This window comes from Delphinus delphis, chromosome 18, assembly GCF_949987515.2.
Source record: "Delphinus delphis chromosome 18, mDelDel1.2, whole genome shotgun sequence".
NCBI lineage: Eukaryota > Metazoa > Chordata > Mammalia > Artiodactyla > Delphinidae > Delphinus > Delphinus delphis.
Genome location: NC_082700.1, coordinates 25,787,190 through 25,814,314, shown reverse-complemented (window position 1 = coordinate 25,814,314; position 27,125 = coordinate 25,787,190). Strand labels below are relative to the sequence as shown.

Sequence of the window (27,125 nt, the reverse complement as noted above, 5' to 3'; positions counted from 1 at the left end):
TTGGCTGTGTCAGATCTTAGTTGTGGCAGATGGGATCTTCGTTGTGGCATGCGGGGTCTTTCATTACGGGGGTCGTTCATTACGGCGTGCGGTCTCTTCATTGTGGTGCTCAGGCTTCTCTCTAGTTGTGGCACGTGTTTTTTCTTTCTAGTTGTGGCGCTCGGGGTCCAGAGAGTGTGGGCTCTGTAGTTTGTGGCACGCAGGCTCTCTGGTTGAGGCGCGTGAGCTCAATAGTTGTGGCATGTGGGCTTAGTTGCCCCACGGCATGTGGGATCTTAGTCCCCTGCATTGAAAGACAGATTGTTTACAACTGGACCACCAGGGAAGTCCCAACGTTTTAAATTTAAATCCAGTTACTTGCTGAAAGAAAATAACTACCAACTTGGAATTATATATCTAACAGAAATAAGCTACAAAAATGAAAAAAGTAAAAACATATAATTTACAATAGCATCAAAGGACATCAAATTCCTAGAACTAAATCTAAGCTATGTGCAAGACTTTAGCACTGAATAAGAGATATTTTTTAAAGACTTACAGATTCAGTACAATCAAAATTAAACTTCAAGCCACTGCTTTTACATAATTCACTGGTTCTTCTCATGGAAATGAAAAGAGTTAAAAATAAATGAAGTAATCTAGAAGAACAAAGCTGGGATCTTATTCTACTATATATCAACACCTATTATAGAGTCAGAGTGGTAATGATGCAGGAATAGACAGACTGACCTATGGAACATAATAGAGATGTCAGAAACAGACCCACACATACATGGTCCCCTGATTAATAACAATAGCAAAGAGGCAATTCAGTACAAAAAGATTTATCTTTTCAATAAACAGTCCTGGGCCACTGGATATCCATGTTAGGGAAAAAATACATGACCTGGTTTCTCCTTACTGCTTATAGTGAAATGTGAGAGAAGAGAGATAAATTAAAGGAATTGTCAGGCAAAACAGAACCAGAAACTACAGATGTGGAAAATCCTCAGTCTATTCATATTGCCAAAAATGACAAAGCATGCTCGGAAGAGATCACCACAGGTGTGGCTGGACAATCACTCCATAAAGAGATTGTCCGGCAGCCAGCTAAGAAGAAGCCAGGAATAGAGATGGGATTATACCAGGAGACACACTGCCAGCTTGGGCTAAAGGAAACAGATAATGGACAAAAGGAAGGAAGGCTTTTGAACTTCTGGGATTCCACAGGATGGAACAATAGAGCTATTTAGATGTGAACATGCCTTATCCCTCAAGAAAAGGGTTGAATGATCCCGAAGGTGATTCAGAGATGGGCAGGACTGCCACTGCCACTGAAGGTCCAGACAGCACAGGCCCAGGGTACAGAGCTGTCTTCTCCTTGGCTTCAGAGGGCCAGGCTGTTGCCACTAGTGCCTCAGAGACAGGCTGCCACCCAGAACCTTGGAGGCGGGGCCACTAGCCAGAGCCTCAGGGGCAGAGCTGCTACCTAGGACTGTGGAAGGGACAATGCTGCCCCAGTGGGCTCAGAGGGAGGAGAATCAAGCCCAAAAAGATTATTTTTTTTCTTTTTCTTTTTAATTTTCATTATTCTTTTGCTTTCTTTTTTTTTAACATTTTTATTGGATATAATTGCTTTACAATGATGTGTTAGTTTCTGCTTTATAACAAAGTGAATCAGTTATACATATACATATATCTCCATATCTCTTCCCTCTTGCATCTCCCTCCCTCCCACCCTCCCTATCTCATCCTTCTAGCTGGTCACAAAGCACCGAGCTGATCTCCCTGTGCTATGCGACTGCTTCCCACTAGCTATCTATTTTACATTAGGTAGTGTATATATGTCCATATATACACTACCACTCTCTCACTTTGTCCCAGCTTACCCTTCCCCCTCCCCATGTCCTCAAGTCCATTCTCTAGTAGGTCTGCGCCTTTACTCGCATCTTGCCCCTAGGCTCTTCATGACCATTTTTTTTTTTTTTTAGATTCCATATATATGTGTTAGCATACGGTATTTATTTTTCTCTTTCTGACTTACTTCATTCTGTATAACAGACTCTAGGTCCATCCACCTCACTACAAATAACTCAATTTCATTTCTTTTTATGGCTAAGTAATATTCCATTGTATATATGTGCCACATCTTCTTTATCCATCCATCTGTCGATGGACACTTAGGTTGCTTCCATGTCCTGGCTATTGTAAATAGAGCTGAAATGAACATTGTGGTACATGAGTCTTTTTGAATTATGGTTTTCCCAGGGTATATGCCCAGTAGTGGGATTGCTGGGTTGTATGAGGCAAGAATATACAATGGAGAAAAGACAGCCTCTTCAACAAGTGGTGCTGGGAAAACTGGACAGCTACATGTAAAAGAATGAAATTAGAACAATCCCTAACACCATACACAAAAATAAACTCAAAATGGATTAAAGACCTAAATGTAAGGCCAAACACTATCAAACTCTTAGAGGAAAACATAGGCAGAACACTCTATGACATAAATCACAGCAAGATCCTTTTTGACCCATTCCTAGAGAAATGGAAATAAAAACAAAAATAAACAAATGGGACCTAATGAAACTTAAAAGCTTTTGCACAGCAAATGAACCCATAAACAAGTTGAAAAGACAACCCTCAGAAAGGGAGAAAATATTTGCAAATGAAGCAACTGACAAAGGATTAATCTCCAAAATTTACAAGCAGCTCGTGCATCTCAATATCAAAAAAACAAACAACCCAATCCAGAAATGGGAAGAAGACCTAAATAGACATTTCTCCAAAGAAGATATACAGATTGCCAACAAACACATGAAAGAATGCTCAATGTCATTAATCATTAGAGAAATGCAAATCAAAACTACAATGCTATATCATCTCACATCGGTCAGAATGGCCATCATCAAAAAATATACAAACAATAAATGCTGGAGAGGGTGTGGAGAAAAGGGAACATTCATACACTGTTGGTGGGAATGTAAATTGATACAGCCACTATGGAGTACAGTATGGAGGTTCCTTAAAAAACTAAAAAAGGATTATTCTTGAGCCTTAAGATCTAATGGAATTTTCCTTGCTAGGTTTCAGACCTGCTTGGGATCCATCATCTCTTTCTTCTTTCCAATTTCTCTGTTTTTGAATCTCAAGCCTCACCCATATCTGATTTAGATGCTAGTTAGCAGAGACTTTGGACTTGGAGTTGATGCTGGAATTGGTTAAGACTTCTGGAACTGCTGGGATAGAGTGAATGTATTTTGCATGTGAGAAGGACATGAATTTTGTGCTAAAATATTCATTCATAGCTGCACTATATGTAATCAACCAAAATTGGCAACTACCCAAAGGCCTATAAATAGTAAAATGGAGGGACTTCGCTGGTGGCGCAATGGTTAAGAATCCGCCTGCCTATGCAGAGGACACAGGTTTGAGCCCTGGTCCAGGAAGATCCCATAAGCCACGGAGCAACAAAGCCCGTGCGCCACAACTACTGAGCTTGCACTCTAGAGCCTGTGAGCAACAACTACTGAGCCCACGTGCCACAACTACTGAAGCCCGTGTGCCTAGAGCCCGTGCTAGGCAACAAGAGAAGCCACAGCAATGAGAAACCCATGCACTAAAAACGAAGAGTAACCCCTGCTCAGTTCAACTAGAGAAAGCCCGCGTGCAGCAACAAAGACCCAATGCAGCCAAAAAAAATTTTAAATAAATAAATAATATTTTTGTTAAAAGAAATATATAAAAAAATAGTAAAATGGATAAATGAATATTGGTAGATCCACACAACAGAATGCTATAAAGGTTAGCATCCACTCTTTATAACTGAATGCAACAATGTAAGTGAATCTCGCAAATATAAATGAGTAAAGGAAGTCATCACAAAAGAGCATCTAACATATGATTCCATATACACAAAATGCAAAAACAGTCCAATGTAATCTATGATGTTAGAGTCAGGAGAGCGGGCATGCTTTGATGGGAATAGACTGGAGAGGAGCATGAGGGCTCCCGGAATGCTGCTCACAGACACGTTCAGTTTCTTGATCTGAGTGCTGGTTACACAGGTGTAATCAGGTTGTAAAAATCCATTGAGCTGGATGCTTATTATGTGTGCACTTTTCTGTACATGTATTATACTCTAATAAAGTTTTTCTTTAAATGAAGAAATAAAAATGCTTTCAGATAAATAAAATACAGAGAGTTCAGAGCCAGCAGGTCCAGAGTAAAATAATTGTGAGTTTTTCAGGCAGAAGAAAATGATTCTAGGTGGAAAAATGGAAATGAAAGGAAGCATGAAGAATAACAGACTATAAATAGGTATGTAAAACCAAAGAAATATTGACTGTATAAAACAATAAGAATAGTATCTTATGAAGTATAAAGTACATGTAGAATTAAAATACATGATAATAGCACAAAAGATAAGAATGGAATCAATGCAAAGTATTCTACATGCTTACATTTTCCAGGAAATGGCAAAAAAAAAAAAAGTACTAATTCATAGTAGATTCTTATTAAGTCCAGTATGTATGTTATAATCTCTAAATACTAAAAGAAAAATAAAACAAATTATAGCCAAAGGCAAGTAAATAAAGGGGGAAAATGGAATAGTAATGTTCAAAATTGTTGATTAGTTCAAAAAAAGGCATGAAAGAAGAAAAACAAAGAAAACAAATAGTAAAATAGTAGACTTAAGTACATTAAATAGTACTTATATCAACATAAATGAACTAAATATTTTAAGACTAAAATTTCATTTAGTTTCATTATTTAACAAGCATTTCCTGAAAGTCTACTGGAGTCAAACAAGATGCTCACTGAAGCCCTATACAGAGAGAGAAGAGAAAAGTTGCTCTACTTTCTCTTTAGATGGGTTGCATAAGGACCAGACTTTTGATACCCCCTAACTTTACCAGATCTGAAGTACAAAAGGAAACAGGAGACGAAGTATGAGTAAAATCAGGTCACAGTGTATATTTTCCATTTCCCAAACCACCCCAGCCCAGGTCCACACAAAACTACACATGAGAAGTTATCTTACTCATCAGAGTCAACCCTCTCTACTCTCCACGACAGTGGGAAATCCATCATCTTCCCAGGCTGCTATGGACTCGGGCATCTGAGAAGGGAACTCACCAAGCAAAGAGTAGATGGCTACAGAAGAGATGGCTCTGACAGACACCTGCGCCCCCAACTGTCCCCAAACTCAGCTGTCTCTTTCCCCTCAGGGCAGAGCAGATGCTTAGCAAGAAGGAAAGCTCTGGAAAGGGGTTTCCAAGTCCAGTCAAATGTGGACAAGCTTTAGGGCTGAGAGAACATGTATGTCCTGACCTTTTTCTCATAAAGTAATTTTAGTAAAGAAAACTATGAAACATTTTTTTCACTAAATTGTCTTTTGGTTCGCTTTAGAAAGCATGGGTTCCAGCTCAGATAGCTGTTTAAAAAACAGCAGCAACAACAACAAAAGCTCGTGGCATAAAACTGGATTCTTTCAGTTTTCTGTATATTTATGGTTAAATGGAGTTTATAAATGTGACTCTTGTAGTCAGTAATCTCGAAGCCTTTTTAAAAACACAAAGTTTAATATCTAGCTCAATCATTTTCCAAGTTTATCTTAGTCTTTCTGAGGGAATGTGGGCAGTTGATTGCATGGTATTGTAAGTATGACAGTTAGGATCCCAGAAGAAAAAATAGTAGCCTTAAGGGAACAAGTTCATATTAAGAGAAGAAAGACTCATATCTACTCCTTACCCCAGTTTATTCCCTATCTCCAGGAAAAAAAAAATTAATGGAAGCTGCAGCTCCAAATTTTGTACCAGTTGCTTGATTTATTTGACCACTTTTCTAAAACACTGGTTTGATCAAATCACAAAAGAAGTCAAATTTATGTGTTTGACTTTCCCCACTCTCCTATCCTAGTTTCAACACCAGAAAAGTGCTAATAAGTTGGGGAAAAAATGAACACTATTCAAGGGGCAAGAGGGAGAGACAGAAAAGATTCAGATAATCCACAAATCTGTAATAAGTCTCAGAATTAATGAATGTAAATTATATATACATTGAGCTAGGTAAAGACTGGGGGGGCACCAAGATATATATATATATATATATGTGTGTATATACATATGTATATATATGTATGTGTATATATATACAAGGGCACACTATCAGTGGAGATGTTACAAAGCTGCTCAGATATACAATGAGCTATCTTAACTTTTAGTTGTCATGCACTGAGCATTTTCAAAATACATGTTTATAATTTCTTAGCTTACAAAGGTTTTGTTACCTTTAGAGAACATTATAAAAATAAGTCAAATGGCATTACCATAACCAGAAAGAGGAGGGCAAAAGAAAGTTAAATACCTTAGGCCCTTTATACCTGTAAAAGTAATTTTTTTTTTACATTAGAAAGCTAGTGGTTTGTGGATTTCAGAAAAGGGGAATGGGCTGCAAAAGGGTTAAAGTCACCTCAAAGAATCACTGAATTACAAACATAACCCCTGACCAGGCCACTAACTGTTTTCGAGTGTTTTACGTAAAACTCAAAATTGAATTTGCCAACAGACATGGAAAATTAAATTCCCTTGAGGAAGTTGCAAAGGCTTACATTTTGCTACGGGAGAAATAGAACATTAATGGAAGTTGCACAATATCTGTCTTTTTTAATCAAAATCTCAACAGGGCCCTGAACAGTAGCATGCCTCAAAGGAAGCAGCACGGAGAGAGGAAGAAAAGCACCCCTTTGTGCAAGCCTGCCGAGTCTATTAGGAGCACGCATGATGGATGAGGGATGCGCAGGCAGAGGACAGATCACATCTTTGAGTGGCTGAACATGCATTTAGATTGTTCATCCGCTCCTGGTGATTTCAGCAGAGAAACTACCAAAATGGGCTTTTAAGTACTTTGCTTTCTAGACCTATAGACCTATAAAATGAAGAACTAACAAGCTAAAAGAAAGGCAGTAAGGCAAGGTGGGACATGCCCTGAACCCAGAAGATGTGGTCTGGCATTGAAGCTCCGCCACTCACCGGTACTGGGACTTGCCTAAGTAATTTAACCTCGATTTTCTTATGTGTAGAAGACAATAACACTGCCTGCTTCACAGGATTGAAATATCACTGTACACGTGAAAAGCCTGACAGATATTAGTTACCACTACATCATCAGCTGATGTAGACATTTAATTAGGAAATGCATTGGCATGGCCAATGCAGGGCTGGGGTGTGGCATACTGCCTGGGGAATGACCAGCAGGCTGTCCCCTAGGAGACCTCAGGGAATTGCATTCATTATCTTTGTCAATTTATCATAATACAGTGTCCAGCCCTCAGAGAGGCAGATTCAAATCCCTGATTTTTCAGCACTACGAAAATAGATCCTTTTCTGAATAGCAAAAATCACTTCAAGCAACCTCATGGTTCTGATGTATAAAACCAAAATTGCAATCTAATTAATTTACAGTGAAAATTCTACTTTGCATAGGAACAGAATACATGCTTCCATAGGTCCAGACCATTCTCTCCCTGAAAACAAGCTTACATGGAAAACCAAACCATAGGCAGGAGGAGGAAGGTCGCTTGGGGATAAGAACTCAGGTGAGTAGGTAATCAGCACATTTCAGGTGTCCATCTCTTTATAGGCCCTCAGGTGTAATATGTCCTCAGGGCTATCTGAGAGGTGGGCCTGGCTCCTGTGATCAGGGCTTGGGGTATTGTCTATATGACTGTCCCATCTCCATTTTAGGGGAGGCAGACCATTGAGGCTGGGGCAGGGTGCATAAGCAGGAAGGTGGCAGGAGACAGAACTGAAAACTAAGCATGGACTAGAGCATATGCCATCTATAAAATATGTCTACCAAAATATCTATGAATGTCTGTGACTGCCTCCTGGGCCTTACGTGGGAGATGTTCTACAGGTTTTCTTGCCTCCAGGTTGGAAAGAAAGTACTTTCAAGCTGCGTGCTATCTGGAAGACTCTCTCCCATTACTTAGAAATGCCTATCAATCATCTCCCCAGCTACAGTGGCCTGAGCTAGAGGCTTATCATCCACCACTTTATTACTTCATGCCTCTTGCAGGGTATCACGACAGCACCACGGGCTGACGGGGGTGCACGAGGTGCAGAGCATGTGGCCTACAGGCTCAATTAAATGGCAAATTAACATTCACCAAAGCAGAAAAAAGTGGGCTACCAAGTTTTTGTGAGTTTTCCAAAGGATTCTTGAACTAAAGAAACAGTTCATTTATTATTACTGGGCTCTAACCCTTCCATTTAAATGCCCTCATGTGCCTGTCAAGTTCACTGCTGGCTTGAAATATAGCCAGAAGACAAAATGATCGACTGATCTAACTTTCCAAGAACTACTATAAAAAAATGTTTCTACTAAAGGGTCTTTTTTTTAAATCAGAGGCTCATACCACTGTCAAAAAAATTGTAATCCACAGAGGACTTTATTGTTGTTCACCTACTTGAAAAGTTAGTTTAAAAAAAATAATAATAGCCAACCAAAAGAGATGAAAAAAAAAAAACCTAATTGCACCAAACAGAAAGGAAAAAAGAGAAAAAATTAGGAATGTTTGGAATAACAAACTACATCCATTTAAGCAAGACAAGAGGGAAGTGAAAAATGTTTCTGATGGTAATAATAAATATTTATTAAGTGATAACTATGGGCAAAGCATTGCTCTAAGCATTTTATATGTACTATCTCATTTAGCTATTACAAAATCCCTATAAAGTAGGTACTGTTATCCCCATTTCAGCTGAGGAAACCAAAACCAAAGAGATTATAGTATTCCTTTTGAGAAAGAAGACACTATTTTCACTGTTCCTTTAGGTCACTTTTTATATGAATAGTAGCACTCGAGGACAGGGCAAGATTACACATTCTGTGTTACGCTAGGTCACAAGGCCTCACAACTTGTCAAATCCTATACAAATCCCATCTGACCAAGGCAGCATGGATTGATCTTTAAGAAAACCAGGCACATTGTGGAAACCTGTTCTGTAATATACGGGTCAAGTCATTACCCTAAGATGTAATGCTGTATTGTCAAGAGTTCAAGAAAGCGAAACCGGTGGACTGAGTTCTGAGGAGAGCTGCTGTTTCACTTCCACTCTGAAGGCTAGTAAGATATTCTCTCATGTTGCTGGGCAGCGGCAACGAAGTGCAGCTCCCAGTTAGCCATGTACGTGATCATGAGGGTTTATCAGGATGTAACTCCGTTGTAACTTGAGGAAGGAGACAGATCCCAAAACAAAACTATCTCTACAACTTATGTCAGAGTGCTCTGCCTATGTTTTCCTCTATCTCTACAACTTATGTCAAAGAGTGCTCTGCCTATGTTTTCCTCTAGGAGTTTTATGGTGTCCAGTCATATATTTAGGACTACTAAAACTATGTTGAATAAGAAGTGGCAAGAGTGGGCAACCTGGGACTTCCCTGGTGGCGCAGTGGTTAAAAATCCACCTGCCAATGCAGGGGACACGGGTTCGAACCCTAGTCTGGGAAGATCCCACATGCTGTGGAGCAACTATGCCCGTGTGCCACAACTACTGAGCCCATGTGTCCCAACTACTGAAGCCCATGTACCTAGAAACCGTGCTCCGCAGCAAGAGAAGCCACCGCAGTGAGAAGCCCGCGCACGGCAACAAAGAGTAGCCCCCACTCGCCGCAACTAGAGAGAGTCCGTGTACAGCAACGAAGACCCAACGCAGCCAAAAATAAATAAGATAAATAAATTTATTTAACAACAACAAAAAAAGAGAGTTCAAGAAAGCTTGGGAGAATTCAGTTAGCCTGTTAAGTCAGTCTTGGTCCAAGCTTCCGACACCACATTACAAAAGGGCTCCTCTGTACAACATCCAACAATAAGAATCAATGGACCTTAAATTGAGATGAGTAAGTGTCTGAAAGAGGGTGATAGGACAGGCAGCTGGCTGAAGTTTTTCCTCCCACTACAGCTAAATATTTCATCTGCCTCAAGCAAGTGAAATGACCAGCCCACACCTTATTAAACTGCATAGTGATGGCGCTGTGCCACCTTTACAGCATGACAGACACATAGCCTCGCCGGTAGCCACAGAAATCAATAGCTGACATTTGCTCAATGAAATACAAACTGAGAGTAGCTAGCTTCATTTTTTATTCAGCAAACTCAAGTCTGCAATCAATTCCTGTGCCTGTGTAGACTATGGAAATTGGTTTTAAATGGATTTGTTTCTTCCTTAGCTAATTACAGTATACAAGTAAATGCATAATCAATTGCTACCTCTACTTTTACTGTATACGTTTCCATGAGCAAAATAAGTCTGTCAACGATGGATATTATGATGTTTTTTTACAGAGAGAAGCTACTAAGTGCTCCACATACATTGTAATATATCAGCTAGTTGATGTTAATTTAAAAGACTGTCTTATTTGTCGAACAAATGTGAAACCTCCCCTGTGGTTACTAGTTAAGCGTATAAAAAGTCCTCAGTTTTATCAAGAGCCTACTTGGAAAAATAGAGCTTTGCAGAGTGGCTGGCACATTATAGACAGTGCTCAGACAATGTTAGCTGTTATTGATGTAGTGGGTGGTGTACAATGAGTAACACTGGAGTCAGGAAACGAGGTTCATATACTAGATCCATCACCCTTTTGTTTGGGTTTTCAAAAATTCATTTTTAATTGAAGTATAGTTAATTTACAATGTTGTGTTAGTTTCAAGTGTACAGCTAAGTGATTCAGTTATCATATATATGTGTATATATACATACACATATGTATATATATTCTTTTTCAGATTCCTTTCCATTATAGGTTATTATAAGATATTGAGGATGGTTCCATGTGCTATCCAGTATAGGTCCTTGTGGTTTATCTATTTTATATATAATAGTGTGTATATGCTAATCCCAAACTCCTAATTTATCTCCTCTACCCCCACTATCCCATTTGGTAACCATAAGTTTGTTTTCTATGTCTGTGAGTCTGTTTATGCTTTGTAAATAGGTTTGTGTGTATCTCTTTTTAGATTCTACCTATAAGTGATATCATATGATATATGCCTTTGTCTGACTTACTTCACTTAGTATGATAATCTCTAGGTCCATCCATGTTGCTGCAAATAGCATTATTTCATTCTTTTTTATGGCTGAGTAATATTCCATTGTATAAATATACCACATCTTCTTCAACCATTCCTCTGTCAATGGACATTTAGGTGGCTTCCATGTCTTGGTTATTGTGAATAGTGCTGCTATGAACACTGGGGTGTGGGGTGCATGTATCTTTTGGAATTAGAGTTTTCTCTGAATATACGCCCAGGTGTGGGATTACAGGATCATATGATAGAGTTACAGTATCATCACTCTTGACTCAACAGTTCTAATCCTGGGTATATGGCCAACAGAAGCAAGTGTTACGTCCACCAAAAAACGTGTAAATGTATTCACAAAAGCCAAAAACTTGAAATCACCCTAATGGCCATCAGCGGTGGAGTGGATAAATAAATTGTGGCAAATTCGCAAATCAAGTACTACACAGCAGTGAGAAAGAATGAAAAGCAATGGATGAAGCTCACAGACATAACTGTGAGCCAGGCTGTACTGCTCCATTTGTATAAAGTTCAAGTACAGGAAAAGTCAGATGGTGAAAGAGGTTTGAATAGTGGTTTCTTTGGGAAGAGTTATTGCCTGGGAAAGGTGCACGAAAAGGAGCCATCAAGGGCGCTGGAAATGTTCTATTCCTTGATCTGGGTGGTGGTAACATGAGTGTATACATATAAAATTCCATCCAGCTGTAAACCTAAAATTCAGGTACTTTAATGTTATAGCGTAATTCCTTCACCGACTATATGACCTCAAACAAATCATCCTCTCTAAACCTCCATTTCCTCATCTATAGAATGTGGATGATACTATAACTACCTCCTAGGATAATTATGAGGTATAAATACAGTAATTCATGTAAAGCATTTAGCATGGAGCCTTGTATACAATGAGCATTTGATAAATGTTGCCCATTGTGGTCTCTCACTGAGAATGCAGTCATCAACAGGCAGGATGCAGGAGTTATAAATTGCTTGAGGAATCATACTTAAGGTAGAAGCTAACATCACAAATGCATGTGAACCTGGTTTTAAGAAAAACAAAGACATCTAATCCTATGTTTATAAACTTGAGGGAAAATTTTAGATTCTCAGCTTCTAAATATTGTTTCCCACAGAATTCATTTACATAACAAATTACTCTAATGAAGTTGAAATACTATTCAACGTAAACCAAAAGATGGGTGTACATTTCACTTTGAAGGTATCTCTCGTGTAATTTTAGGTACACTCGTTCATGTTTGCTCCACTCTCGCTGGGGCTTAGACCACCGATTCTGGAAAGCTGATGGTTGGGGCCACATACTAACTCTGTAGACACCACAGGACCTGGAAACCGATTTCTACAGCAGTGATTTTCTACGGAAGGCCAGCAGCCAAAGGAGTTTAAAGGACTTTCTAGCGTCTCGCCTGAGCGTAGGTAAAGAATGAATTACTGATCATGAAAATGGCTGAATTACTGCTTGGGCAAGTTTAGGAATAACAGCAGGTTGATTTTGTCATGACCATTGCTGCAAAATCTCTAAGGTTATAGGACTGAATATGAGAACTACAAATTTAAGGTGCTAGCTAGAATAGCAGAGGAGCCTTTAGAAATTAGAGTTTCTGCCTGCAGAAAACCTTGTAGTATTGGGAATTCTTTTTGGGTTTTTTTTTAAAGATCACACTGCCACAACTTGTGGAATCTTAGTTCCCCGACCAGGAATCGAATCTAGCCCCAGCAGTGGAAGCGAGGAGGCCTAATCACAGGACCTCCAGGGAATTCCCGGGAATTCCTGTCATTCGACATTTTTCAAATATTTTATAATAAATAATATAATGTGTCCACCCAATTTTAGATACTTCTATGAACCAATAAAAGACTGATGTCATGAACCAGGGAAGCGTGGAGAACAATGAAAACACCGTCAGCCTGTAGATGTGCCGAGCAACGATGGTGGGTCAGTGGCTCCGTCAACAAGTCCAGCCTGTGGATGTGGTCCTCCAGCCTGGCCCTCCTTCTAAATCCACTAGAACCGTGATAATGGAAAGGTTGTACAGCCTCTCTGCCCAATACCGTAGCCACTAGCCACACATGGCTTGTGACCGAGGAACTGAATTCTTCATTGTATTGAATTTTAATTCATTTAAATTTAAGCAGCCACATGTGGCGAGGGATTATTGAATTGGGTGGACAGTTCTTGCCAGTCAGATCTTGATGAGCCCGGACCCTTCCTATTGGGGAGATACTAGTGTCCTGCCCTTGCAGATCCAATTCTTCCCACGGTCTGAGCCAATCTTGAAGCCAACAAGACATAATCCAGATCCTTCCATCCCATCACCCAACCTTGCTGCCCCTGGATCTGGTCAGCTGTTCACCTAAGCCTTCCAGTCACTGCATTGGGCGTTTGATCTCTCCTTTTGCCCCCGGTCTTCTACCTCAGTGTCTGCCTAGCTTCTTGTCCACAGTTAAGGGAAGAGTCCTGTTGGGAGCTCTAACCCAGATGACTGAGGCCTTAAAACGCTCTCTAGGTCCTGCCATCCCTGCTCCCTGCAGTCCTGCCTCAGATGGAGCTGCGGCCGTGAATGGGCTGAGTGCCCAAAAGCACAACATCACTGGTCATCTGTATTTGGTTTTCACCCATTGCCAGAATCTGCCACTGCTCTACCCACTGAGCACCAGGCAACCCTCTCAGATGTTAGGCTAGAGAAACGGTTTGGGTTCCCCCAGCCCAGTGGTGCCCGTCCACAGCTTCTTCTTTCTCCCCATTGGGCCTATGGTCACAGCTGGGGTCCAGATTCTTCATCCAGCCTAAAGTTATTCAAAGTTAAATTATGTTCCCAGTAAAACTGTAAACACTTAACTGTATATGAACAGCTAGATGAATATTTTATTTACATTCATAAATGATCCTAGAAAATAAAATATATGTTCACTAATTACATTTGTGGCAATAAAAGGCTCTCATCTAGAACTCTTTGGTAAAATAGCGTGGCTTATATAAAATCATCATGTACTCTGACATTGACTATTATCGTAATTTAGGGAAACGTCTGTCAAAACCTGGAGGCTCGTGGGTGCAGCTTGGCTTATAAATACTTGACAGAAACATAAATGTGTATATTCCCCAGACATAACTGTCTATGTGAGTTGCAGCATTTCAGAATGAAGTGGCTATTTCTGAGGCATGTGAAGGTGATTCATCCACTGAAGGATGATTTAATTCATCATTCTGTCCAAGAAGTGTGGAAGGTGGCCCTGCTGGCCTGCAGTTCTGAACTCTGTCACATACACTTGGCCACCAGCACTTGGGGACGCATAGGCTTGAAAATAACATCCTATGAGTTCTTAGTGTTCTGGCTGGAAACCCATATTTCTCAGCTGGGAACCGTGAGGGCAACGGGTACTTGAAGAGAGTACAGTCCTGTAGCTGTTTTCATGATGTGATGAAATGCCTGGATTAACCTTTCAGGATCCTTAAATGTTTTTTGCTCTGAATGATCTGAAACAACTTGGAAATAAAGTGAAATAGTTTTAAATGTTTTAAATAACCAGAATGCTACATAGCGATATACTTAAAAATGCAAACAGCATTCAGTTGCCCAGAGACTGGTTTTCTAGCTGTTTATTTTTTTCTTCCTCTGGATTTTCTACCAATGACTTGTACCTCCACCTGCTGGTGCACTGAGGAAATGAAATGGGAATAAAATCCAAGCAAGTAAATTAAACGATTTGTGAGAATCTCTGATACAGGTTTGGTGGGAGAAATGGTCAGAATTACAGTCTAAAATGAAGTTTCTGAAGATTATCGGGTTATGGGGGCGAGGGGGTGGTACTGTGATGAATTGGGAGATTGGGATTGACATATGTACACTAATATGTATAAAAGGGATAACTAATAAGAACCTGCTATATAAAAAAATAAATAAAATTCAAAATTTTTTTAAAAAGATTATCAGGTTAATCCACTCATCCTCTGTGTTAACTATTAAAAGTGAGATGCAAAAAGCAATTTAAAATACCTGTGATAAACATCTTATCTCCAGCTGTCAACATCTAATTCAATTATCTTGCCATCACCCACGTGGCATCCCTTCAACACTCCCACTAAAAGTTTTACAAGAAAATGCAGCAGAGAGTTGAAGTATAAACCAAATCATAAATCGGAACAGCTCATGAAGTCAAAGACAGAAACATCCTCAGAAATGTAAATCGGTCCTAAATCTTCAGCAGGCTCATAAAATAAGTGTGTAAAACCCTACTGAAACTACGCTACAGCAGAACATTTTAAAAGCATGGACTCCAAAGCCAGATTTCCTGAATTGGAAATCCAGCTCTACCCCTTACAGCTGGGTGGCCGTGATCAAATTACTCCAACAAGTCTATGCCTCAGTTTCCCCATGTGCGAAATGGTGTTAAATGACAGTATCTACTTAATAGCATTATCATGAGGATTAAGTGAGTTAATACTTGTAAAGCACCTGGAACAGTTCCTGGCACATGGTAAAACTTGTATAAATGCTCAGTAAATAAATAAAATGTAGCTGTTGCATACTGGCAGGAGGAAATGTGATTGTTATTACCGAGAAACGAGAAATGGTATTTTCTCATGGTGAACACATTGCCTTGATCACATTATTGTTTGCTAAAATTGCACCTTGAGCTATAATGGATTTAGAAAGCTTGCCTATTATTATAAAGAGGAAACTGAGGTAAGGGAAGAATAAGCTGGTAATTCCCTAAATAGTGAATAAACAGTAGGAGTTCCAGGAATTTGATTTTGTTTTGTTTTGTTTTGGGAAAAGGCTTATTTACCATTAAATGATCTGGAAAGATACATTTACTGTAAAATCTTCAAGTTTTAAGATGACACTAAAATTGTCCACAAAATAAAGTAGCACAATGGAACTTGTAAAAACAAGATAAATTTATCCTAATATAAAATGTGATATTTATGTGATATATTTATGTGATATATTTATCCTAATATAAAATGTGATATTATCATCTGAAATAGTCATACAGCTGTGATGTATATTCTGGTTAGACCACACCTTCATTCATCCATTCAGTAAAAAAATGTTAGTACACATTTGATGCCAGTGATTCAGCATGGAACAGGGAACAAATAATAAACAAACAAATATATAAAATAATATGAGGCAGTGATAAATGCTATGATGGAAAATAAAGCAGGGTGGAGAGTGGCAGTGACAGTGGGGAGAAGCACTGTGCAGTTAGGAAGACCTCTTTGAGGATGGATATCTGAGCAAAGAACTAAATGAAGGCAGAAAGCAAACAATATGGATATCTTGAGAAAGAACTTACCAGGCAGAGGGAACAGCAAGACCCTGAGGTCTGAAATAAAGACACGTTTGGTCAAGTCAAAAAAACAAGAAAGCCAATAAAATGACCTAAATTATCGGGGAAGAGTGGTAAGAAATCAGATGGGAGAAGCAGCCAGGAGCCAGATAATACAGGACTTCATGGGCCATGCATGGCTTGTTTACAAACACGGCCCCAAAATTCTTTAATAATTTTCCAATGTAGACATGGGGCCTTTGTCCCCTCCCTTGGAATCTGGTGGGCTTAAGATTGCTTGGACCAGTAGAATATGATGGAAATGACTATGTCTTTCTGAGGTTGGGTCATAAAAGAAGATGGGTCTTTGTCTTGTCTGTTGGAGCATTCATGTTTGCAACCGTAAGCTAGCATGTGACTTTCCTGAGGCCGCCATGCTGTGAGAGAATCAAGCCACCTGTACAGGATACATGTAGCCCCCCTTCCCACCCCCAAGTCTGCAATCCTAGAATTTCAGTCACCCTAGTTACCACGCCAGACACATGACTGAATAAGCCTTCAGATGACTCCAGCTCCCAGCCATCACATCTTCTCAGCTAAAGCCTCAGAAACTGAAACAGACATAAGCTATGTCCCGTCCAAAATGGCCAGAGAATCCATGAGCATAATATGATTGTTGTAAACCGCTGTATCTGGGGCTAGTTTGTTACCCAGCATTCATAACTGGGACACCATGATAGGGATTTTAGATAAGTGAGAAATCTTTGGAGAGTTGATTAACATAATCTGATTTATGAAATAAAAGGATCACTCTGGTTCCTGCAGAGAGAACAGACTGCAAGAGGGCAAGCATGCAAGCAGAGAGGCCAGTTTGGAACCTACTGCAGTTGTCCAAGCAAGAGATGATAGTGCCCTGGCTAGGGCAGCAGCAATGAAGATAGTGAGAAGAGCTTTGATTAACAATATAGTTTCAAAGTAATTCCAATAGGATTTGCTGATGGATTGGAAGTTGCGTGTGGGAAGACACAGATCAAGAATGACACAAAGGATTTTGGACAGAGCAAGCAACTAAGTGAATAGAGGTGTCATTTCCAGAGCTACAAACATTAGAGGAAGAGTGGGTTTGGGGAACAGAAATCAAGAGTTCAGTGTTGAACATGTGATATGTTCATTAAACACCCAAATGGAGATGTGGAAGAAGCAAGTAGGTATACAAATTTGGAGGTCAGGAGAGAGGCTGTTTCCGTAGTACTATGTTCAACTCTAAGTGCCTCATTTTAGGAAAGATATATACAAACTAGAGAATATTCAGAAGAAGGGGACCAGGATGCAGATACTTTTAAAAGCCATACCATTTAAAATAAAAAATGTTGAAGGAACTAAACATAGGGTGGGCAAAAGTATCTATGATGGTGAAGAGGCACTTGAATCAGTAGGACATACCATCAGGACTCATCTCTGAGAGACTAAACATCTAATGCCCACTTTTGTAGAGACTAACATGAAACACCTCAAAATTGACTATGCCTTTCCCCACAGGAGCTACCGTTCCAGAACCAGACACCATTACAGAGATTTTGACCTCAACACTACAGGAGATGGACTGAATAGCATAAGGCTGTATTGGTACAGGATTCACTGAACAGAGCAAAGCCAAAAAAACCCGCACGCTCCTCAAAAATAAATAAATAAAATTTAAAAAGAAATATCAAAAAAAGAAAAAAAATCTATCCCCATATGTTCCCAGCAAATGGCATACTGGCCTATATGAAATTTACCTATTCATATGCTGTTCCCTTCTGGAATACCCACAGGGGGGAAGTTATCCTTAGTGCTCATGACACTAAGTTATTTTAGTATTAATAACCACAATATTCTGATTTTTCAGTATTTTAATCTTTTGCATTAATAGATGCAGTTTAGTAGGGTGAGTAAGAGCAGGAAATCTGGGGCTTCCCTGGTGGCGCAGTGGTTGAGAGTCCGACTGCCAATGCAGGGGACACGGGTTCGTGCCCCGGTCCGGGAAGATCCCACATGCCGCAAAGCAGCTGGGCCCGTGAGCCATGGCCACTGAGCCTACGCGTCCGGAGCCTGTGCTCCGCAACGGGAGAGGCCACAACAGTGATGAGGCCCGCGTACCGCAAAAAAAAAAAAAAAAAGAGCAGGAAATCTAAAGCCAGAATTCCTGGGCTAAGATCTTAACTCCAACACTTGGGCAAACTACTTAAACTCTCTGTGCCTCAGTTTCTTACCTCATTAGATTTATCATGGGGAATAAATAAGTCAATAAATGTATTTAAAATACACAGAAACAGCTATATAGTCAGTGATTAAAAATATTAGCTCTATTCAGCAGCATTCAGGGTACTCCCATCTCTGAATGTACAGTTAAGACCCCTTGTTTAGTTTTTTTAATTATGCATTTGGGCATATAATATTATGACTTTGAAAGCAAGAACTTCAAAGTCACAGGTGTGAACTTACCCTCTTGCTTTGCAATCATTCCAAAAAGTGCTTTCTTGATATCAGAACTGTTGTCATTCTCTACTGATATCAGAACTGTTGTCATTCGATTCACTGTCTCCTTTTCCACTATCTCTCACACTAAACTCACCTGGATTTGAATGTGTCCTGGAAGTGAAAAGGAAAGAACTACTCTGTTATCCATAAAAATGTACAAAATTTCAAACCCATGGCTTAGAGATCATGATAAATACTCTGCAATTACCTTAAACTTGCAGCAGATTTATCTTCTCCCCACAGGAATGTGGAATGAAAAGGACCTGAGACGGAACCCTGTTTAAAAAGAGGTGTGAGAGCAGCAGTTAATAATATTTCACCCTTAGATATCAGAACTGACAGAGCAGGCACAGCATCCCTCATCTGCAGTGCTGCAGGAAGACACCATTTAAACCCTGATGGAAAGGGATTCGGGCTGGATCCATAAAGAAGTTACCAGGGGCTGAAACAGCAGGAATAGACCTGGGCCTCCAGGAACACATGAGCATCAGGCCTCCTCCTGCCCTCATCGGTGAAGAATTTTTCCTCTCAAATAAAAAATAAGTCCCGAAAAATTAGCCACTTGAAGTCCCAAATCTGATCAGGCACTGAATTTTCATAAAGCTCCCAGCGTGAAAATTTACTGAATGCTAACGAGGACACTAAGAGAGCTGGGGGTGCGCTACCTGGACCCAGGGGACCTCGTTCCTCTTCCGAGGCGAGGGGCATAAGGACACCGCACTGTTCCCGGACTGGGAAGTCTCGGCAGACTCGTTCTCCTGCACCTCTGAGGAAATGGAAAGCGGCGGTGTCTCCACGAAGAACCTTGGGTTGGACCTCCCAGGATCAGCCCCTGATGTCCTGCAACATGGGCAAGCCTGGCCACTGCTCGCATGGCACCTGCTCTGTCTGTGCTCACAAAGCCTCTTCCTCCGCGTCCTGGCCTCGCCTGAGCAGGAACAAGTCACGGTGACGATGGCCACCGGCGGAAGGCCGCAGCCGCTGGTCAAAGCCCCGACCACAACCACGGAGAGGTCAGGGTGCCGTCCTGCTCCATGCGCCGTGCGCCGTCCCGCGGACACCTCCATTCCTCGTTTGTCGGCGGAGGTGGCCGTGGCACCAGCACCACCTCTCCGCCAGGTGGCGCCGAGTGCGCGGGCACGAGGAGCAAGGTGGCCGTGCACTACCGGGCCGGCCGGCCTCCGGCCGGCACCACGACGGCCGCCGTCAGCGGGTCGGCGGGCTGCGGGGACAGGCGGCACTGCAGGGACAGCTCACCCGTGGCCGGGTGTAGCGCTAGCGCCCCGGGGCCACAGTCGCTGCGGAGAATGTAAGTCAGCTCCGCGTTGAGGTCTTTGTCCGTGTCCCTAGCCTGCAGTCGGGTCAGCAGGTAGCCCAGGGGCGCGTCCCGGGGCCGAGGGGCCTTGGCTGAGTCACTGACGAGCGGCGGGGTCACCAGCCGAGGCGCATGGTCGTTCTGGTCCTCCACATGCAGCCGCATCACGGCCCGGCCCCGGAGCGGCCGAGAGCCGCCGTCGAGCGCCTCCAGCCCCAGCCGCAGCTCAGCCAGTTCCTCGCGGTCAAAGCACTGTTGTGCGTGCAGCTCCCCAGTGACGGGGTCCAATGAGACGTAGGTGGACACGGAGCCTGCAGCAGCCGGTAGGTGACCTGGCCGTTGCGGCCCAGGTCCGGGTCCCTGGCGGCCACCGAGGCCAAGTAGGCCCCGGGCAGGTTGTTCTCACTCACCGACACCTCGTAGACCGGCCGCGTGAAGAGCGGCTCGTTGTCGTTCTCGTCGCTCACCCGCACCAGGTAGGGCCGCACGGTGCGCAGCGGGGGCGCGCCGCGGTCCTCGGCCACCAGCGTCAGGTTGTACTCGGCGATGCGCTCGCGGTCCAGCGACCCCGCAGTCACCACCAGGTAGCTGCCCGCGTAGGCCGGCTGCAGTCGGAAGTGCTCGTGCCCATAGAGGGCGCAGCGCACCTGCCCGTTGGCTCCCGAGTCCCTGTCCGAGGTGCTGACCAGCGCCACCAGGCTCTCGCGTGCCGCCCCCTCTGGCAGGTCGACGAGGTCGCGTCCGCACCCCCGAGAGCAGCGGCGGCGGCGGCGAAGGGCGAGGCGACAGGCGCGCCCGGGGCGGCCAGCGGGGTGATGGCGATGTCCGGCGCGTTGTCATTGACATCACGGATGCGCATGATGACCTTACAGGTGGCGGCGCGGGGGCCGCGCTCCTGCGCCCGCACGTCCAGTTCGTAAGTGTCCTGGCGCTCGTAGTCCACGGGCCCGGCCAGGGTGAGGCGGCCCGAGCGCCGGTCGAGGCGGAAGAGGCGGCGCGCCTCGGGCTGGGTACGGGAGCCGAAGGCGAACACCACGTCGCCGTTGGGGCCCTCGTCGGGATCCGCCGCGTCCAGGTCGAGCAGTAGCGAGCCCACGGGTGCGTCCTCCGCCAGCTCCCCCGCGGCGACGGCGCCCTGCAGGAAGGCCGGGCTGTGGTCGTTCACGTCCAGCACGCGCATACTGAGGGCGGCCGTGGCGGAGCGCGGTGGGCGGCCTTCGGCCTGGGCCACCAGCTCCAGGTTGTAAGCGGCCTGGCTCTCGTGGCCCAGCTCCTGCAGCAGCATCAGGTCGGCGCACTGGGCACCGTCCGCGCGCGTCTGCAGCTCCACGCGGAAGGGGCTGTGCGGCCAGGCACACGCTCTGCAGCCCATTGGCCTCCACGTCCTCGTCTATGGGCACCTCCAGGGGGATGCGCATGCCCGCGGCCGCGCCCTCAGACACCTCCTCCGGGATCTGGGCCCGGGAAGAGCGTGGCTCGTGGTGGTTGACGTCCCTCACCTCCACCTCCACGTGCACCAGCCGGAACTGCTCCCGCCAAAAGCGTACCACTTTGAAGGCCTGGCCGCACAGCCGCTCGAGGTCCAGGCCCGCATCTCTGAGGACGGTCGCCCTCTTGCACCTGGACCAGCGAGCTGTTGATCTTAATAAGGTGGAATTGGCCTGGCACCTCGCGCTGGGAATTAAACAGGATGTGGTCAGACAGAACACCGATGAAGGTGCCGAGGGCTTCTTCCTCAAAGGTGAGGAAATTGACAGTTTCTGTGCAAGACCCTGACACCAGAAGCAGCAGCAGCAGAAGCAACAGGGACCCCAGTCCAGCCCTGTGTAAAGTGTCAGCGGGGAACCTGAGCCTCCAGTGAGACATTCCTGTTAGTCAAAGGGAAAGAAAAACACCAACAATCCGAGTCTCTGCGCTCAGACTTCCAGCCTTCTCAAGGCCTCCTAAGTGCACAGTCAGGAGACACTTGCTGTCTTAAAAACTTTTGATCACTAAACCCTCTCTGCTATGTAATCGCTTTTCTCTGCCTGGGGCCCAAGCAAGCTTTTTCTGAACCCTACCGGGGAGGTTACGTAGGGAAGAATATGCATCCATCTGGACCAATCCACAGTCTCCCGGCCTCTGGGTCATGCTCTTCCCTTGAAAGAGCTCACAGAAGGGCCTGGAGAGCTGAACAGTGGCCAGGGCAGTGCAGGGGATCATTAAGATCCTACAGGGCTTCCTTGGTGGCACAGTGGTTGAGAGTCCACCTGCCGATGCAGGGGACGCGGGTTCGTGTCCCGGTCCGGGAGGATCCCACATGCCGCGGAGCGGCTGGACCCGTGAGCCATGGCCGCTGAGCCTGTGCGTCCGGAGCCTGTGCTCCGCAACGGGAGAGACCACAGCAGTGAGAGGCCCGCGTACCGCAAAAACAAAACAAACAAAAAAAGATCCCTACAGAAGTTTATACTATAAAAACGCACCCTGCTTGCTTTGCTAGTGTGCCCGAATCTCACTTTGAGAGTATGCGCAGGGGACCCGCAGCATCTTTATTCCTTCCTGAGCACACAGAGTCCTCGGACAGAGGCACAATTGCTATTCTCCTTTACCATTTTGAAACAAATGCATATATGCATCCTTTGCCACCCACGGTTATCCACCTATATTGGGTTATCATTTCCTGTATTGAAAGATTCTGGGGGAGCAGCTTCTCCAGAGTCAGGCAGTCTCTAATCAGAGAAGAACTGTTTTCCAAAGTAATAATTTCTGAATAGCTTTTCCCAAGCAAAGAAACCATTAATGATGAAATTTCAGCCCCTTCATCTCCTTTTATGTCAGTAATTACTTATCCATGAAGACTCGGTGTCAGTCAGGGAGGTTAGTCAGCCACAATTCACTGCAAGGGATAGTTAAGGGTAAGAAAAAGATTTAGGGAAATACATTGCAGTCAGTCTCGTTAGAAAATTGTTATACACCAATTATTTTTTAAAAGCCCTTGGCTGAAGAAAACCGCAGGTGGCCTGATAGGCTGAAGGCTAAAGAAACATTAAACCATCTGTCTAAAGCACAATAGTCCTATATTAAGTTCTCTTTATGTGTGAAGTGTTCTAAATGCTAAACAGTCCCACATGTTAATGATGACATTGTTCCTCGTGCCATGGAGCCGTCAGCAAGGCAGAGTGTTCTTTAACCAGTCATCTTGAATAAAATCAGTGAGCAGGCTAAGCTATTAATACGCCCAGGCTATTCTTAGCTCCTACATGACCTGTAATGTTATTGATTCCTGCAGAGACATGTCAGTAAATGACTATTTTTTTTCCTTTCACTCTTAAGAGGGAGGTGCACTTATTTTAGCACCAGGATCTGTGAACCCAGTTCTGAAACTGAGCCACCTTTGATGAGATAATTAATTTCCAGGGGTTTTAATTTAGTGGAGCATTTGGCAATGACTCTAATTATAAGTACCAGTAACCGATAGAGAAGTACAGTGGGGAGCATGGCTTGATTTTCATCAGGTACTCTGAGATCCTAAAAAGAGAAAAAGCTTCATTTTGTTTACTTTAGATTTTTTTAATTTAATTTTTTTATTGTAGTATAGTTGATTTACAATGTTGTGTTAATTTCTGCTGTACAGCAAAGTGACTTAGTTATACACACATAGACATTATTTTTTTATATTCTTTCCCATTATGATTTATCACAGGATATTGAATATAGAAGGACTGGGAGTTTGTGATTAGCAGAGGTAAACTATTATACATATGATGGATAGGCAACAAGGTCCTACTGTACTTTAGATTTTTAAAATTTTGCCTGATGAGGCATTCATCTGAGGAAGGAAACAACTCTACTTCAGTTTAGTGAGACTAGATTTCTTTCTTTTTTTAAAATTTTATTTTATTTAATTAATTAATTTATTTATTTTTGGCTGTGTTGGGTCTTTGTTTCTGTGCGAGGGCTTTCTCTAGTTGCGGCAAGCGGGGGCCACTCTTCATCGCGGTGCGTGGGCCTCTCACTATCGCGGCCTCTCTGCTGCGGAGCACAGGCTCCAGACGCCCAGGATCAGTAGTTGTGGCTCACAGGCCTAGTTGCTCCGCGGCACGTGGGATCCTCCTAGACCAGGGCTTGAAGCTGTGTCCCCTGCATCGGCAGACAGATTCTCAACCACTGCGCCACCAGGGAAGCCCGAGACTAGATTTCTTGTTGGCCAGTATCCTCAATGGTATTAAGACAGTTTGCTTGCTTTCTTAGAACTGAGTACTCCAAGGAAGCATCTGGTTATTCAGTCTTTGGGTCTCAGGGAAAACAAGAGGATCTGATCCCTTTACCCAATTTCTTCATTCCCGGGTGCCCCTTATCGGAAAACTGAAAACTGATTCGGCCCATGCATTTTAAAAGGCACATGCTTCCATGCACTTTAGCCAGGAGAGGGACCCATTTCATCACAGTCCAAGTCTTGGCCTCTCTCTCTCTCTCCCTCTCTCTCTCTCTCTCTCTCTCTCTCTCTCTCTCTCTCTCTCTCTCTCTCTCTCTCTCTCTCTCTCTCTCTCTCTCTCTCGGCACACAGTCCCTGCCAAGCCTGGCTCTTGCCAGTTTTCAGCGTCATTCTTGCCATTCACGATCAGAATAACTGCTCAGTATCCTGAAAATGAAGACTAGTCTATGACTCTATCTACTGAACATCAAAAGACCCAGATAAAACATTTTAAAAGTCAGGCAGTCATATACATTACTTCCACAATGCTAAACAACTGGCCACTTAATGTTTGAAAACATCCACCTATGATGCTTAAATGCTTGATTGCATTTTCCCCACTTCGCCTCCAGCCGTTTGGCAGCAAGGAGACCATCTATGATAAGGAATGTGCTATATTGTCAGAGATTCATTATTAGCGTTAGCTTTGTTTCCTAGTAAACAACCACGTTATTAAAACACTGCTTTATGAATGAAAGACAGCTGGAGTTTCAAGAAAGAGACATTTTCTGAAGCAAAAATCAGTTCTGTGCCAGTAGATTGACAAGCTGAATAATATAGAAACTGTATGATCTGTCCCCTTAGGATGTGTCATCGGGAAGCCGTGTTTACAGCCTTGAGCCCATGGTACTCTCATGTTCCATTCTGTTGGCTCTATTAGATAAAAATCTGTCTCCATATTAAAAGCACTGTGGCAGAAATTTGCTTTATGTTGCTTGTTTTCCCATTTGCCAGCATATTGCCAAACTATACTGCCACCACTACAGGAAGACCAAAATGTGGATAAAGCAGCAATTTGGTCCTCTTGCTCAGTTTGGTTTCAAAAGGGATGAAGGGGGGTGGGGGGATTTGGTTGAACTCCCTACAGTGTTTACTTTTGTTCCTAAAACAAAAGTACCAGACATACTAGTGTTCCCCCAAAATGCCAGAAAACCAGATCTGTAAAACAGGATTTGCATTCTAATCATTTTAATAAAAGATTTTCTCTTTTGCTGAACAAGAAACTCCAGCGTGTCCCTTACACACTAAGGCACGCTGGACAGAAACTAAGATAACTTTCACCGTTAACATGGGGGAAAATGGTCCCTAATTCAAAATAGTGCCTGTGCCTTTGCATATTCCCCTTTTCCTATTACATAAAACTAATAACATATTTAGGGGAAAAAATGAAACCACAGGAAAATCCCTAATGTAAATATTTGGCTAGATTATGGTGTCCACACTTCAGAGTAAGCATCAACTTCTATAGAACCTTGAACTAACAGTTCCAGAAACAGTTTTTGTCCCATTTAGAATAAATCACTCTATGTAGTATGTGAGACCCATTTTCATTTCTCAACTGAACAAACATTCTGGAGAAAAGGTTATAATGAGCAAAACATTATCAAGTGCAATGTTGCTGTCTTAAAGCAGCACGTTCTAGAAACTGAAGCAATGAAGACTGTTTGAAAGAAAAAAAAATCAACCTAACAACTGGGGGTTTTTCTTCCTATTTTTAAAATCATACCTTGAGGGCTTCCCTGATGGCGCAGTGGTTGAGAGTCCGCCTGCCGATGCAGGGGACACGGGTTTGTGCCCCGGTCCGGGAATATCCCACGTGCCGCAGAGCGGCTGGGCCCGTGAGCCATGGCCGCTGAGCCTGCGCGTCTGGAGCCTGTGCTCCGCAGCGGGAGAGGCCACAACAGTAAGAGGCCCGCGTACCGCAAAAAAAAAAAAAAAAAAAAAAAAAAAAAAATCATACCTTGAAAAAGCTAAACTCATTCTTCAGCAGGATGAGCCCCCCCAAATTGAGAGTAACTGTTTTAAGTGCTCTCATAAGAAGGGTCATTATATCACATTCCTGTTATCCCACTGACCCCATTAGGTCTTGACTGTGCATTCATTTATAAGAAAAGTCATCAGCAAATTGCTGGTCCTTTCTGGAAAATGATTTCAGGGAAAATAATTCAGCTCTGAAGTCAGCCAAAATACTGTCTACAAGCGTAGCCTAGAAACAAATGATATTTATCAACTACTTAAGTGCTTGAACCTAGACAAAATCACAGGGAACCACTATAGAGTATCAACACTAATCATAAATTCCCCTTAACATTAAACAAGGATTTAAATGACATAATCTTCACTTAGAAAAAAATTTTCCCATAGGATCATTATGTTAATAATGATATTATCAAAACTATGTAATCTTAAAATACAACATAAAACTAGTTTTTAAACTGCTGATTTTATTAGTCTAGCTCTATGAAGGAAATTAAGTCAATGAATAATGAAAAATATTTTACCTTTTTGGTTCAGGGATATCTCAAACCCCAACTAAGCCAGAGAAATTGACTTTGGTACTTGACTGTGGTCATTGGCTCAAGGACCATACTTTGGATTCTTACCACTCTATAGGAAAAAAATTATCTGCCCCCCTCTCAAGAATGTTGCAAAGCAAGAGAAGAATAAAAGAATATGGACTAAGGGGTAACTTTTCATCT

At 42.9% G+C, this 27,125-nt stretch overlaps 1 protein-coding gene across 1 annotated transcript; it reads right to left on the bottom strand.

Annotated features, from left to right (window-relative positions):
- Positions 1 to 20,039: 20,039 nt before the first annotated feature.
- Positions 20,040 to 22,058, bottom strand: PCDH8 (protocadherin 8). The gene is given in 5 exon segments (XM_059995689.2): positions 20,040 to 20,506; positions 20,509 to 20,916; positions 20,919 to 21,541; positions 21,543 to 21,797; positions 21,799 to 22,058. Coding segments are annotated over 5 exon segments (2,013 nt in total).
- Positions 22,059 to 27,125: the final 5,067 nt, after the last annotated feature.